This window comes from Tympanuchus pallidicinctus, unplaced genomic scaffold, assembly GCF_026119805.1.
Source record: "Tympanuchus pallidicinctus isolate F22 unplaced genomic scaffold, pur_lepc_1.0 scaffold57, whole genome shotgun sequence".
Lineage (NCBI taxonomy): Eukaryota > Metazoa > Chordata > Aves > Galliformes > Phasianidae > Tympanuchus > Tympanuchus pallidicinctus.
The window spans coordinates 298,737-314,865 of record NW_026294777.1 but is presented as its reverse complement, the minus strand read 5'-3'; the positions used below and the strand labels follow the sequence as shown (position 1 = coordinate 314,865).

The window sequence follows — 16,129 nt, the reverse complement described above, 5'->3', positions numbered from 1 at the left end:
GCCATGCTGTAGGGCAAGGCCATGCTGTAGGGCAAGGCCATGTTGGAGGGCAAGGCCATGCTGTAGGGCACGGCCATGCTGTAGGGCACGGCCATGTTGTAGGGCATGGCCATGTTGTAGGGTAAGGCCATGCTGTAGGGCAAGGCCATGCTGTAGGGCAAGGCCATGTTGGAGGGCAAGGCCATGTTGTAGGGCACAGCCATGCTGTAGGGCATGGCCATGTTGTAGGGCAAGGCCATGTTGGAGGGCAAGGCCATGTTGTAGGGCACGGCCATGCTGTAGGGCACAGCCATGCTGTAGGGCAAGGCCATGTTGGAGGGCAAGGCCATGTTGGAGGGCAAGGCCATGTTGTAGGGCACAGCCATGCTGTAGGGCAAGGCCATGCTGTAGGGCAAGGCCATGTTGGAGGGCAAGGCCATGTTGTAGGGCAAGGCCATGTTGTAGGGCACAGCCATGCTGTAGGGCAAGGCCATGTTGTAGGGCAAGGCCATGTTGTAGGGCAAGGCCATGTTGTAGGGCACAGCCATGCTGTAGGGCAAGGCCATGTTGGAGGGCACAGCCATGCTGTAGGGCAAGGCCATGTTGGAGGGCAGGGCCATGCTGTAGGCACACATAACAACTTGGATAACATAACAACTACCACAAACACCTCAAACCCAGTGGGAACAAAGGCACTCTCTTTTTTGTGTGCATTTGTAGAAGTGCTCCAAGACTCCTTGGTTTGGAAGCTACAGAAATCTCGGTGAGGAAGGGGCAGTAAGGAAACTCTTTTACCCAGGAGGACAGAAGAAAAGCAAACAGTGGGGTTTTAGAGAGACCATTTGTACATCCAGCAGTTTGTGAACAGCAGCAATGGTGGAGACGCCCAGAGACCCCAACCAAATCCTACAGATCAGCAAAGCTACAGCCCCTCCCGTCCGTCACTGACAGAACAAATCCATTACAGTGCACGTGCAAAAAGATTTGTTCATTTATATCAGAGATCTGAACCGAAACGTGTTAGTCACAGCAAATCATATTTATAAGGAGACGCTCTTCGGTGGAATTAAAGCGAATATAATTTCTTTTATGATAATTACAGCTTTGGGAGTGAACTGAACCAAACCAAATGAACCGTTTCAGTTCCAAGTCAGAGGCCACGGTGGCTGTTGGTGGGCAAAGGGCTGTGCAGCGCAGGGCAGCAGGGATTGCTCCTCCAGCAGCAGCTGGGTGGGCCCTGGGGGAAGGCATGGTGGGATCTGGCAGACAAAGCCTCCAATGACTGCTGCTGGAGAGCAGATGTTCGTTCAGCACCCAGCACCATGCAGATGCTCACACAGATGGCCAATAAAGAGGATTTCATAGAATCATAGAATGGCCTGGGTTGCAAAGGCCGAAGGTGAGCATCAGCTCCAAGCCCCTGCTGTGTGCAGGTCGCCAACCAGCAGCCCAGGCTGCCCAGAGCCACATCCAGCCTGGCCTCCAATGCCTGCAGGGATGGGGCATCCACAGCCTCCTTGGGCAACCTGTGCCAGTGCCTCACCGCCCTCTGCATGAAAAACTTCCTCCTCACATCCAACCCAAACCTCCCCTGTCTCACTTTAAAGCCATTCCCCTTGTCCCATCACCATCCACCCTCACAAACAGCCGCTCCCCTCCTGTTTATCAGCTCCCTTCAAGCACTGAAGGCCACCATGAGGTCTCCCTGGATCCTTCTCTTCCCCAAGCTCAACAATCCCAGTTCTCCCAACCTCTCCTCACGCAGAGCTGCTCCAGCCCTCTGCTCATCTCAGTGCCTCTGGACCCGCACCAAGAGCTCCATGTCCTTCCTGTGCCTGGGATCCCCAGGCCTGGATGCAATACTGCAGAAGATTTGAAGAACAACGGTCAGAAGCCAAATGCCCCCGACCACCTCCTGCACACAGCCACCAAGGGACCCCAACTTCCTGCTCACAGCCCCCGATGAGCACTGCAGTCAGCAGAGGAGCTCCTTGTCCAGGTGTGTGCATGTGCCCAGGAGCACCAGGCATCACTGTGCCCTGCTGCAGAACCTCACACAGCTGCCCCCATCCATGACACTTGTGCTCCTAATGAACTGTGATTGTTCTCACCATTGAAAGTTGACTACCTGGTATCTAGAGGCAATGCACAGGAATCACAGAAAATCATTACCCTCATCCCTTATAATCTAGAAACAGGCAATACAGGCTCTCAGCATCAGCCTGCTACAGGTCTGCTGGGACGTCCACCCATGGACCAGGCTCTGAGCATCGGATGGAACTGTGGGTGTCCCTGCTCATTGCAGGAACTGGGGTCAGAGGGCCCTCAGAGATCCCTTCTGACCCAAACCATTCTATGGTTCTATGAAAGTCCTTCAGAGCCATACCATTCTATGGTTCTATGCAGGTTCCTCCCAACCCAAACCATTCTATGGTTCTATGAAAGTCCTTCAGAGCCATACCATTCTATGGTTCTATGAAGCTCCCTCCCAACCCAAACCATTCTATGGTTCTATGAAGCTCCCTCCCAACCCAAACCATTCTATGGTTCTATGAAGCTCCCTCCCAACCCAAACCATTCTATGGTTCTACGAAGCTCACTCCCAACCCAAACCATTCTATGGTTCTATGAAGCTCCCTCCCAACCCAAACCATTCTATGGTTCTACAAAGCTCCCTCCCAACCCAAACCATTCTATGGTTCTATGAAGCTCCCTCCCAACCCAAACCATTCTATGGTTCTATGAAGCTCCCTCCCAATCCAAACCATTCTATGGTTCTACAAAGCTCCCTCCCAACCCAAACCATTCTATGGTTCTATGAAGCTCCCTCCCAACCCAAACCATTCTATGGTTCTACAAAGCTCCCTCCCAACCCAAACCATTCTGTGGTTCTATGAAGCTCCCTCCCAACCCAAACCATTCTATGGTTCTATGAAGCTCCCTCCCAACCCAAACCATTCTATGGTTCTACAAAGCTCCCTCCCAACCCAAACCATTCTATGGTTCTATGAAGCTCCCTCCCACCCCAAACCATTCTATGGTTCTACAAATCTCCCTCCCAACCCAAACCATTCTATGGTTCTACAAAGGTTCTTCTCAACCCAAACCATTCTATGGTTCTACAAATCTCCCTCCCAACCCAAACCATTCTATGGTTCTACAAAGGTTCTTCTCAACCCAAACCATTCTATGGTTCTATGAAGGTCCCCCCGACCCAAACCATTCTATGGTTCTACAAAGCTCCCTCCCAACCCAAACCATTCTATGGTTCTACGAAGGTCCCCCCAACCCAAACCATTCTATGGTTCCATCATTCTACGTTACCAATGTAGTGATTCAAGATCTCCACTCTGGGTTTGGCTTTTACAGTGCCCTGCACCCAATCCCGCCCCAAGGCTGTGATCACAGCCCCCGTTCCCTGATGTTCCCAGATCTAGGATTTGGCACACCGACCCTTGGGCACAGAGGTGGGGGCACCTCTCACCCACCCATGAGCACCGCAGCATCTGCCCCGCGTTGTGCTCAGATCCATCAGCTGTGATCCCCTGGGGAAGGAAACGCGCCTTCCGACAAGCAGCAAGGATAAATGACAATGGAGCACACACACATCTGACAGAGAGACTTAAACAAAGAGCAGAGCGTGTGGATCACTGCTAATTCTTAATCAAGACAAGAAAAACACACCGAGGAGGGCTCCTCCCGCCCACCACTGCTCCCAGCAGCGACAGCTTCCAGAGGCAGTGACTCATTGCTTGGGAAGCCCCACAGGCTGGGACCCTGCAGGGTCTGTGTGCAACCCCCAAATACAGCTGGGTTCAAGGCGAGCTGCTCCCATCAGCCCTGGGTCCCTCTGGCAGCATCCCCAGGGCCAGGGGTGAAATCCCACTCCCAGGAGAGCTCGGGAGCCACCATTCGACCCCAACCTCCTGCAGCCCCTGATAGAAACATCCCACCTCTGTGAGGAGCACAACACCTCTGGGCCTGTTCAGTTGATCATTAACCTCATCGCTGTGGGACTAAAGATGTGAATTGAGTATTTAAGTGGAGCAGTGTACACTGAGACAGCCCCGAGCGCCCAGCTCTGGCTCCCTCTGCAAAGCAATATTTCAGCCAAGTGGGAAGGAAGAATGATGGTTCAGTGGGGAACGTCTGCTGCTTCCAAGAGAATCATGTTATCCTGTAGGTCGGGAAAGAGCTCTGAGATCAGCAGTCCGACCCCAACCCATCCCACTGCCCACGTCCCCCAGTGCCACATCCCTGTGCTCACCAAATACCCCCAGGGATGGGGGCTCCCCGCTGCCCTGGGCAGCTGTGCAGTGCTGACGGCTCTTTGCAGCACAGGTTGTTCCCAATTCCAACCCTCCCCGTTGCACCCTGATCCCATCCCCTCCCTTCCCATCCCCGTTCCCTGCAGATGGAGACCAACCCCTCCTTCGCTCCAGCCTCCTTTCCCCAGTGGCACAGCGCTGAGCTCCCCCTGAGCCCCTCTGCCCCACGCCGCCCCGTCCCCCTCCCCCAGCCTCTCCCCCCAGCGCTGTGCTGCAGACCCCCCACACCCCAGGGCCACAACATCTTTCTTGTGGTCAGGGACCAATAACTTTGGAGAAGACCAACCATTTTGGTCAGCTCCATCTGGGACAGGTGAGGCGTCAGATCAGCGCTGTCCTTTCCGCTGAATTCCCCCATAGGATGCTGAAGACAACAGCAGAGCAATGGGAAGCGGATGCTGAAGCCAACACCCCTGCTGTGGATTGCAAGAGCCCCTGCTAATGGTCAAGAGAGACAGCAAAAGGGCTATCTATATCTGAGCTAGTCAACAGAGAAATGGGCTATTTCAGAGCGTGATTCATCAGACTGATTCTAAATGTCTAACTTGGGATGAGATAAATTGCACTTTGGAAGAGCTATTTCTCACCACTGACTGCAGGGAGTCTAGACAGCGGCCTCAGGTGTGGTTGTGCACAGCAGCCAGCCCCATGCAGATGGGTGAATCAGCCCTCCTTGCTCCCAGCAGCCTCGGAGCATCCCCCAGAGCAAAGCAGGGATGAGGGTTACCCTGATCCCAACACACAGGGATGGATGTGCAGCAGTGGGGTTACCCTAATCCCAACACACAGCCATGGCTGTGCAGCAGTGGGGTTACCCTAATCCCAACACACACACAGATGGATGTGCAGCAGTGGGGTTACCCTAATCCCAACACACACATGGATGTGCAGCAGTGGGGTTACCCTAATCCCAACACACACGGATGGATGTGCAGCAGTGGGGTTACCCTAATCCCAACACACACACAGATGGATGTGCAGCAGTGGGGTTACCCTAATCCCAACACACACAGATGGCTGTGCAGCAGTGGGGTTACCCTAATCCCAACACATACAGATGGATGTGCAGCAGTGGGGTTACCCTAATCCCAACACACACACATGGATGTGCAGCAGTGGGGTTACCCTAATCCCAACACACAGGGATGGCTGTGCAGCAGTGGGGTTACCCTAATCCCAACACACAGGGATGGCTGTGCAGCAGTGGGGTTACCCTAATCCCAACACACACAGATGGCTGTGCAGCAGTGGGGTTACCCTAATCCCAACACACACACAGATGGATGTGCAGCAGTGGGGTTACCCTAATCCTAATACACACGGATGATTGTGCAGCAGTGGGGTTACCCTAATCCCAACACACAGGGATGGCTGTGCAGCAATGGGGTTGCCCTAATCCCAACACACAGGGATGGCTGTGCAGCAATGGGGTTGCCCTAATCCCAACACACAGGGCTGGGCCCTGGAGAACCTCTCAAGGTACAACAAAGCCAAATACAAGGTATGAAGTTGTGGAAGAAGAAACTCTGAGGAGGGAATAAAGTTGTCTGTTATTCTGGCAGCACTGTGGGGTCCATCCTTTCCAAGCCACTGCTCAGCACTGCACAGCTGAGGGACAAGTTCTGCCTTGCTGCAGAGCTCAGGGGTAGACAAAGCACAGGCAATTGAGGAGGACCTTCAGGAGGAGTTTAGGAGCACAAATCCCCCCCAACACACCTTCTGAAAAACACTTCAGTGTTAATTTAAGAGGATTACTCTGTGCTTCTCCCCAGGCATGTGCACTTTTAAGTCCTGCAGCGCTCGGAGAACAACCAGTGGATGAGGAACAAATTGGATCACGGGCTTGGCAAAGAACGTTTAAATGGGGTTATCTGCAAGAGAAAAAAATCTTGGAAGGAAAAAGGGCATCTAAAAGCAAAATGCACAAAGGAGAGAAAGACACGGAGCCACTTTGCATTGCCTGGTGGAAATGAAACCAAGAAAATAAGGGGTGTTTTTTGGTGTGAGTTGGGCTCATGCACGCACAGTTTGCTGTCCTTTGCCCCAAATCGCAGCGCTGAACCCAGGGGAGCCTGCAGGAACCTCAAGGGCTGGACCAGGAGAAGGGGTTCAGGAAGCAGCCACTCACAGCAGCACCCCTTGGAAAGCAGGAGATGGAGCAACGTGGATGGCATCTCATTTGTCTGCACCCCCAGCAAGGCTTCCTCTGCTCACCGGGCACAGTGGGATGCGGTGGGTTGGACTCATGATCTCAGAGGTTTTCTCCAACCTCAGTGGTTCTGCAAGCAGGGAGCTCTCAGCACTCTGCTGCTGCAGAAGCAAGGCACCAACAATAGCATTGTGCTGTGCAGCAATCCAGCCTCAGCCACATAACGTGCAAGCAGCATCTGAAGGCGTGGAGGAATTTCATCTGCATGTATTTCAGAGAGGCACTGAGGCAGCCTCACTTGTAAATGCAAGCACAGAAATGTTGAAAAGGGAAACGATCGTTACCACTCTCCATTAATAGGAGGAGAAAAGTCATTAAAACATGCAGGTGAAGAATGAATGAATGAATGAGTGAATGAAAAACCCACAGCATCGTGGGAAGGAGGTTTTCAAAGACAAAAAAAGGGCTGCAGAGATGGAGCATCTCCTGATGGGCAAAGGCTGAGAGGACTCCCAGGCAGAAGAATTCGTGCTGAAGAAAAGGGAAGCATCAAGAAGTTCGTAGAGTTTGTATTTATCACCAATGAGCAAAATCCCCTCCGTTGTGTCCCCGGATGAAAAGCGAAGCTGGGGGGGAACAGCTCACAGCAGCACAGGTCCCAAAAAGGGCACTGAGATCCCAATGCTGTTCTGTTGGCACCATTCCTCCGTCTTCCCTTCGCTTTCTGACTGTTTTCTACCCAAACTCTGAAGCACAACATTTCACAGACTCACTGGGTTGCAAAGACCCACGGTGAACATCAGTTCCAACCCCTGCTGTGTGCAGGTCGCCAACCAGCAGCCCAGGCTGCCCAGAGCCACATCCAGCCTGGCCTCCAATGCCTGCAGGGATGGGGCATCCACAGCCTCCTTGGGCAACCTGTGCCAGTGCCTCACCGCCCTCTGCATGAAAAACTTCCTCCTCACATCCAACCCAAACCTCCCCTGTCTCACTTTAAAGCCATTCCCCTCGTCCCATCACCACCCACCCTCACACACAGCCGTTCCCCTCCTGTTTATCAGCTCCCTTCAAGCACTGCAGGCCACCATGAGGTCTCCCTGCAGCCTTTCTGGCCATTGATGCCCTCATTTCCAGAGGGACTGCTGGGCTGTGGTTGCACATCTCAGCCCCACAGCACCCAGCGGCCGCGCTGCCGACCCGCAAGCACACTTTCTCAGTGGAAAAATCCTGCCCTAAACTCAGGGAAATGTAGCACAGCAGAAAGCAGGACTGATGACAGACAGCGATCCCGGGAGGTTGTGTAATCCTCAGAGCCACGGCCACCAGCCGCATCCTGGCTTCTTCCCATCTCTTTCAAAATGACCTTCCCAGAACGAACGAGGGAACAGAATGAATTTCTTGACCCTGTTTCGAAGGCAAAGCTGCTCCAGGAATTCCAATTCCATCCCAGTCCTGAGGTGGGCAGAGAAACACTCAGAAAAATGAATTCCCACAAACGAATTCCCACAAACGCTGCTAGAAAGGGAGGCGCAGATCAGTGGGGTTTGGTGAGATTCGTCCTCAGCGATCATATGAAAACTCAGCGTAAATCTGGGCAAGGATGAGAGCTTCCAGAGCCAGCGTGCAACCACTGTTTCAACCTGAAGTGGAACACGAGGAAATGCTCAGGGACCTCCAGATCTCTTGCAGGACCTACAGCAATTGCTTTGGAATGCGGCCCTGCTTCACACTGCAACCCGCTGTCCTATGGGGGAGGGGATGGGGCAGAGGGGCTCAGGGGGAGCTCAGTGCTCTGTGCCCCTCCTGAAAGGAGGCTGGAGTGAAGGAGGGGTTGGTCTCCATCAGCAGGGAACAGGGATGGGACGGGAGGGGATGGGATCAGGGTGCAACGGGGAGGGTTGGGTTGGAATTGGGAACAACCTGTGCTGCAAAGAGCCGTCAGCACTGCACAGCTGCCCAGGGCAGCGGGGAGCCCCCATCCCTGGGGGTGTTCAGTGAGCACAGGGATGTGGCACTGGGGGAGGTGGGCAGTGGGATGGGATGGGGTCGGACTGCTGATCTCAGAGCTCTTTTCCAACCTGAATGATTCTGTGATTGTATGCTGAGCGAGCCTGGCTGACCCGTGGCAAGAATTAAACTTTAAGCAGAGTGAGAAAATTTTAGGCCAGACCAATTTTTTTCTCACCATAGTTTAAGACTGCTAAAAATAGAGTTTGTAATGCCAACCGGTGGCAGCTTTAATAACCACAGAGGGACGGCGTGTTCTGCATGTCCCCAGGGAATCTCCATTCCTTCTTTGTGCTGTAGTCAATTCTGACACCTCTTCCCATTGCCCTGTCCTCGTTAGGCACTCCTAACCTTCCTCATAAGGTGTGATTGATGTCAGACCATCAGCAGCACTTTGGAAACCTTGTACGAGCCCCACACATTTGCCCTTCCCTGCACCCATCACCCCCCCCAGCGCCTTCCTGACCCACAGCATTGCTGCTCACTTGGGGGAATTGTTGGGGGCTGGCCTGGGGTTCACACACACGGGTCCTGGTCCCATCCCCACGGGCTGCATCCTCACAGCTGGAGCCCTCCTGCCCCACACGGCCCTTTTGGGACCCAAAGAGCCACGGAATGGTTGGCTTGGAAGCGACCTCAAAGCCCCCAAAAGCCCCACAAGGCCCTTTTGGGACCCAAAGAGCCACAGAATGGTTGGCTTGGAAGCGACCTCACAGCCCCCAAAAGCCCCACACGGCCCTTTTGGGACCCCAAAAGCCCCCTTTTGGGACCCAAAGAGCCATGGAATGGTTGGCTTGGAAGCGACCTCAAAGCCCCCAAAAGCCCCACACGGCCCTTTTGGGACCCCAAAAGCCCCCTTTTGGGACCCAAAGAGCCATGGAATGGTTGGCTTGGAAGCGACCTCACAGCCCCCAAAAGCCCCACACGGCCCTTTTGGGACCCCAAAAGCCCCCTTTTGGGACCCAAAGAGCCATGGAATGGTTGGCTTGGAAGCGACCTCACAGCCCCCAAAAGCCCCACACGGCCCTTTTGGGACCCAAAGAGCCACGGAATGGTTGGCTTGGAAGCGACCTCAAAGCCCCCAAAAGCCCCAAGCCCTGCTGTGGGCTGAGTGCCCCTCCTCCCATTGCAGCCCCTCCAATGAATGGGAGGACAAAGCCATGGGCAGGTTGGAAAAGCCCAGCAAGGGCATCACTGGCGAGCCATGGAGAAACACCAGAGGTGAAGTGCAGCCGCCTCCATGCATTCCATTGGAGAAGTGAACAAGGAAGGAGAGGAAAGGGACACGCAGTTCAATATTTCCAAACACCAGGAGGTTGCTTTTCTTTAGAATTTAGTCTGTTTCACGTTTTATGTTCTCTCTACTTAACCAAAGTGATACAGAGCCCACCAGGACGCTGCCAGGACAGTAATCACAGAGCTCCACTCGTCTGGAACAGAAACCAAACTTGTTTAAGAGAAGAGATGAAGGCTTGATAAGAGGCATAAAGAAAACTGCAGGAAAAGACGTAAGGAATGGGGCACATTAATGGCAAACCAAAGTGTGGTTAAGCAGAGACAGAACAGACACAAAGAAACGAAACAGAAACAGGAACTTCTGTGGGACATCTGGACTAGAAGGCATCCCTAAGCCAAGGAGTCACTTGTACAAACTGACAGAAATGGACACCTTCCTGCATCAGGCACAATTACCCATCGAATGCCATAAACAGCCCAAAAGAGCGCAGCGGGGATGAGAAGGAGGTCAGATATTTATGTAGCAACGAGCAGATGGAGCTTCGAGAGGAGAGGCACAACCGAGCCCTTGGGCTGCAGCCTGCAGCTGAGCCACGGTCAGGAGCCTTTCAATACCCAAAGGGAGCCTGCAAACAGGAGGGGAATCAACTCCTGGAAAGGGTTCGTAACTGCAGGACGAGGGGAAATGGTTTGAAGTTGAGGGAGGGCAGCTGGAGGTTGGATGTCAGGGGGAAGTTGTGTGCTGTGAGAGAGGTGAGGGGCTGGAACAGCTGCCCAGAGAGGCTGTGATGCCCCGTCCATCCCTGGAGGTGTTGGAGGCCAGGTTGGATGGGGCCCTGGGCAGCCTGGTTTAGCATTAAACGTGGAGGTTGGTGGCCCTGCCTGTGGCAGGGGGTTGGAGATTCGTGATCCTTGAAGTCTTTTCCAACCCTGGCCATTCTGTGATTCTGTGACACTGCTACAGAGCATCGCCCAGCAGCACCACAGCAGCGCAGCCCCAGGAGCTGCAAGGCAGCTGCACCCCTATGCCAACAGCCTGAGCATCCCACACATGGGACCAATCCAGTTGCTTTGAAACTCAGTGTGAAACAACCAGAAGGGAAACAAGGGCTGTGCTTGGCTGCCCTTGGAGACATCTCTGCTTCAAGAGATGAGGCAGTGACTGCAGCTCACCGTGCACTGCTCTGAGCTGACTGCACAAAGGGACACCAGGACGGGGCCCTGCTTGGGTCCAAAAGAGGAACTGCACTGTGGCACAGCACTGCCAACGTGCCAACTGCCTGCAGTGGGTGCAGAGCTGTGCCTCATCCCCAGCACAGAATCATACAGTGGCCTGGGTTGCAAAGGCCCACGGTGAGCATCAGCTCCAAGCCCCTGCTGTGTGCAGGTCGCCAACCAGCAGCCCAGGCTGCCCAGAGCCACATCCAGCCTGGCCTCCAATGCCTGCAGGGATGGAGCATCCACAGCCTCCTTGGGCAACCTGTGCCAGTGCCTCACTGCCCTCTGCATGAAAAACTTCCTCCTCACATCCAACCCAAACCTCCCCTGTCTCACTTTAAAGCCATTCCCCTTGTCCCATCACCATCCACCCTCACAAACATCCGTTCCCCTCCTGTTTATCCGCTCTCTTCAAGCACTGAAGGCCACCATGAGGTCTCCCTGGTGCCTTCTCAAAGCCAAACAATCCCAGTTCCCTCGACCTTTCTTCCATTGCATGGCCAGGCACTGCCAGCCCGGCCACGCAGTTCCACAAACATGCAACAAAATCCCCTTTTCTTCCAAAAAAATAGGTTCTTCCAGCTCCCCAAGACATTTCGGTTTTATTCTATTCATTTCCTTTTAACCTCCGTAAGCCATTCTTAGGTTTTCCTTCCACAGGAAGGTTTCCAGCAGGAGGAAATCCCACATCCAGGTCTCCAAGAGCTTCCAGTGGTCCTGAAAACTCTTCTCTCTTCCAACCACAACCAGCAGCCCTGCGCTGCGACCACCACAGCACAGCCTGGATGGATGCACGCAGTGGGACCAGCATCCGTGGGCTCAATGGAGAGGAGCAGCTGAAAGAGCTGGGATTGTTCAGTCTGAAGATGAGGAGGCTCAGGGGAGACCTCACTGCTCTCTACAGCTGCCTGAAGGGAGGTTGTGGTGAGCTGGGGGTCGGCCTCTTCTCTCGTGTAACAGGGATGGAACAGAGGGAATGGCTTCAAGCTGCACCAGGGGAGATTCAGGTTGGAGGTTAGGAAATATTGCTCTTCTGAAAGAGTGGTCAGGCACTGGAATGGCTGCGCAGGGAGGTGGTGGAGTCACCGACCCTGGAGGTGCTCAAGTTTGGGTTTTGTGTTGAGGGATGTGGTTTAGTGAGAGCTGTTGGGGATGGGTGGATGGTTGGACTGGGTGATCTTGAAGGTCTTTTCCAACCTTGGTGATTCTGTGATTCTGGAATGGGTGCCGGGAGCCCCCCAGCTCCCACCCACCCTCCCCGGCTCCCACTCAACCCCAGTGTTGGGCCACTGGTCCTTTCCTATACAGCCCAATCCCCAAAAGCCACAGGGATTTGGGGAACCAAGAGTGAAGCAATGCAGCCCTGGGTGCTCATGGGGACACCCAGCCTCAAACGGTGACACAGAAATGGGGCTTGGGGGGGGATGAAGGGGGGGGGGGGATCAGAGGGACCTCAAAACACTGCAGCACAGGGTGGGCGCTGCTCTCCAGCCCCACTGATGGAACACGCAGCCCTATGGGGCCGCACCGATCCTGGGTGAGCACCAGTCAGCACTGAGTGCTGGTTTGTGAGCACAGGACAGCCCTCCAGCCGTGGTGCAGCTCTTTGGAGGCAGCTCCTGGTGCTGCTGTGGCCGGGGCACCGCAATGAATGGCCGTGCAGCTGGGAGCAGTGCTGTTACAGCCAGACTCTGTGATCTCAGGGGTCTTCTCAGCAGAAGCACAAAGCCTGGAAGGTTCTGGAGCTGCTTCCAGAAAAGAGTGGCAGTGGAGAGACCTCAGCAGCTCCCAAGGGGCAGCTCCTGGGCAGGCGTAAGGCTCCCAGTAAGGGAGGGCTTCATGCTGAGAGGTGAGGCACCACTCAGTTGCACAGAGAGGTGCTGCTGCCCATCCCTGCAGACACCCACGGTCAGAGGATGGGGCTCTGAGCACTGATGGAGCTGAGGGGGTCCCCGCTCACTGCAGGGAATGGGACCAGACGGCCTTTGGAGGCCCTTCCAACCCACACCATCCCCCAGTTCTATGGCTCCTGAGCAGCTCCTCACCTACCAGGACCCCCAGGTCCTGCTGTCCAGAGCTGCGTGCTGGCAGAAGGAAATCAGAGGAACCAGCGCTGATCACTCAGCCTTACAACAACCCGAGCCACAGGTAAAACAACCCCATCTCTGAACCCCCAGCGCAGCTGAGAACTACCATGGTAACACCCAACAAACACCAGCAGCAATGCTGGCTGCCGTTCCCTCCACGTGGGGCGGCTCAGGATGCTGCAACACAGAACGGCAGCGAGAACTGCACCATGGAGGAGCACTTGCTGTTGGGTGCACATAGTAACAGTTGCTTGAGAATCACTCCTCCTGATCACAACGTGTGAAGAAATGAGATCCAGAACCGGCGCATTCGTCGTGTTCCTGGTTTCCCCTTGTTCCCAGGTTGCTGTCCTGAATCCCCTTAGCCAAGGAGACCCTTCCCTCTGCAACCTCAGCATTATTCCGAGGCTGGTGCCGATCGGTTCTCCCCTTGCTTGGGGTTCTGACATCTCATTTTGTTTGTCATTACCAGCAACAAGCAGCTCAAGGACAGACTCCCCTCTCCTCACATGCTTTTGCTGCCTTACAGATGAAACATCAGCATCAGTCGTTATCCTTTGTCACCCAATGGCCACCAGGACGGTCACAGCACACTGCCATGCTCACTTCCTGACCCACACTGTGCCTTTCAGCCCAATTCCTACTCACAGCTCATGAAGAAATGAGATGGGAATGGGGTGGGGATGCGGTAGGGATATGGGGATCTGACAGGAAGGGGATGGGAATGGGGACAGGATGGCAACAAAGAAAGATCCAGAGCAACAAACCCAGCACGAGACCGACCCCATCACACCAGGACATGGCAGGAACCTGGCAGGAGCCGACCTGCTTTTAATATGGGGTGCAACCTTAAGTGGAACACGAGGAAATGCTCAGGGACCTCTGGGTCTCTTGCAGGACCTACAGCAATTGCTCTGGAATGCAGCCCTGCTTCACACTGCACCCCGCTGTCCTATGGGGGAGGGGATGGGGCAGAGGGGCTCAGGGGGAGCTCAGTGCTCTGTGCCACTGGGGAAAGGAGGCTGGAGTGAAGGAGGGGTTGGTCTCCATCAGCAGGGAACAGGGATGGGACGGGAGGGGATGGGATCAGGGTGCAAGGGGGAGGGTTGGGTTGGAATTGGGAACAACCTGTGCTGCAAAGAGCCGTCAGCACTGCACAGCTGCCCAGGGCAGCGGGGAGCCCCCATCCCTGGGGGTGTTCAGTGAGCACAGGGATGTGGCACTGGGGGACGTGGGCAGTGGGATGGGTTGGGGTCGGACTGTTGATCTGAGAAGTCTTTTCCAACCTGAATGATTCTATGATCACCCTGCAAAACCAGGACAGCCTGCCCATGACTCCATGTCCTTCTAGCTATAAACCAGCAGCAAAACAGCAGCACACAACAGCAGCACGCAACAGCAGCACGCAGCCCACCTGCCCTGCAGCTCCTTCCCACAGGGCAACCATGGGAGACCCTCCTGCTGAGCCCCAGCCACGCTGCGATGCAACCAGCCCCCCTCTCCAGCACCACATCCCATGCTCAGAGATGTGTGCAAGCAGCAACAGGTGAGTTCATGAATGACACATTCTGCTGCAATCACTACAGGCTGCTACGGGACCACCTCCCTAACGCAAATGCACGACGAGATGAAGAATTGCAGGATGGAAAACACCGCTCAGTGGGTGAAGAAGGGAAAAGCCCCATCTCTGCAGTGACTCCTCCAGCAAACACCGCACCTACGGCCACAGCTGCAGCCCCCCTGCTCCGCTGCCATGTGGGTGTGCACAGCTCAGGACAATTCCTGAAGCTCCCATGTGCACCCGAGCTGCGACGCCCCGATCGGAGAGCTGACGTGAGCAGTCAGGGGAGCAGCTCCAGCCCAGGGCTGGAAAAGAAGGAGGAAGATCCTTCAACTTTCTGTGAAACGCTGGAATTGGGTTCTTGCAGAGGAAGCCTCTTCTCACTGCTACCTGCCCAAGAAGCTGATTGCTGGCCCACAGCAGGTTTCCAAGCAGCTGCCCAACGTACCGGGCGATGCCATCATCCCCCTCAGCCGCCGTCTCCCATCAAGCTCCGCACTGCCGGGGCTGCACTGGGGGCTCAGCATGGACGCTGTTTCCTCTCCACCTGCACTCAGGCACTGCCTTGGATCGGGGCCACTCACCCCAGCAGCGCCCACAGACCGCCCCAGCAAAGCGCCGTCCGATTCACTGGGGCTCCCAGCCCAGCACTGAACGCGGCGCCAGTGCCACGGAGCTGCCACCGAGCGCCGGGGCCTGGGGTGCTCGGAGGGACCCAGCAAAGCTCCGAGGCCCCGCACCTGGGCGCCACACCTGATGCCCGCATCCACGCCCCGCGGCTCCGCTGCTGAGCCCCGATCCCGGGCTCCAGGCCCCCCTTCGTCGCCCCAAGACCCCGCAGACCAACCTGCAGCAGCTCGGCGGCCCCGGTCCCGCCGAGGTTCCGCCCGGCCCCGCATCCCCTCCCCAGAAGCACGGGGCCAAACGCCACCGGCGCCGCTCCGCCGCTCTCCCTCGCCGCCGCGACCCCCGCCCGCATCCCGCAGCGCCGCCCGCATCCCCGCCGCACTCACCCTTGACGGCTTCTCCCCGGTTCAGCTGGATCTCTCCCTCGCCCTGCGGCGCGTAGCTCTTCACCACGATGAACTTACGGCCGGGCACGGCGCTGTACAGCTTCCGTTTGGGGCCGCGCAGCGGGGCGGGCGCGGCGTGCGGCGCGGGCTCGGGGCCGGGGCCGGGCCCGGGGGGACCCGCCGGGCCGCCGGGGCTGTAAACGAAGACGTACGTTACGGTGCTGATGCCCGGCAGCTCGCGGCCCGCGGGCTGCGCCATGGCGGGGACGGCGGCGGCCGCGGCCGCGGGGGGCTCCGGGGCTTCAGCGCAGCCCCGGCCGCCGCGGCGCCGCCCGGGCGCGGGCAACGGCTGCGGCTCCGGGGCCGCCGCCCGCCGCCGGCTCCATGGCGCGGCGCCGCCCGCCCCGCGCGCCGCTCCGCTCCCTCCGGCGCCGCGCCGCCGCCGCCGCGCGCACCATGGCCCGGGGCAGCTGCCCGCCGGCGGCGGCTCCTCCCTGCGGGCGGGGATCCGCGCCTCCGCCCCCGCCGCGCCCACCGGGATGGGATGGGGT

General features: G+C 56.3%; 1 protein-coding gene across 1 annotated transcript in view; it reads right to left on the bottom strand.

Annotated features, from left to right (window-relative positions):
- The window catches only part of SHANK3 (SH3 and multiple ankyrin repeat domains 3), a 279,947-nt gene that overhangs the window by 130,005 nt on the left and 133,813 nt on the right, over positions 1 to 16,129 (bottom strand). The window contains exon 12 of the mRNA XM_052705382.1: positions 15,579 to 15,772. Within this exon, the coding sequence (XP_052561342.1) occupies positions 15,579 to 15,772 (194 nt within the window). The remainder of the gene's footprint in view (positions 1 to 15,578; positions 15,773 to 16,129) is intronic.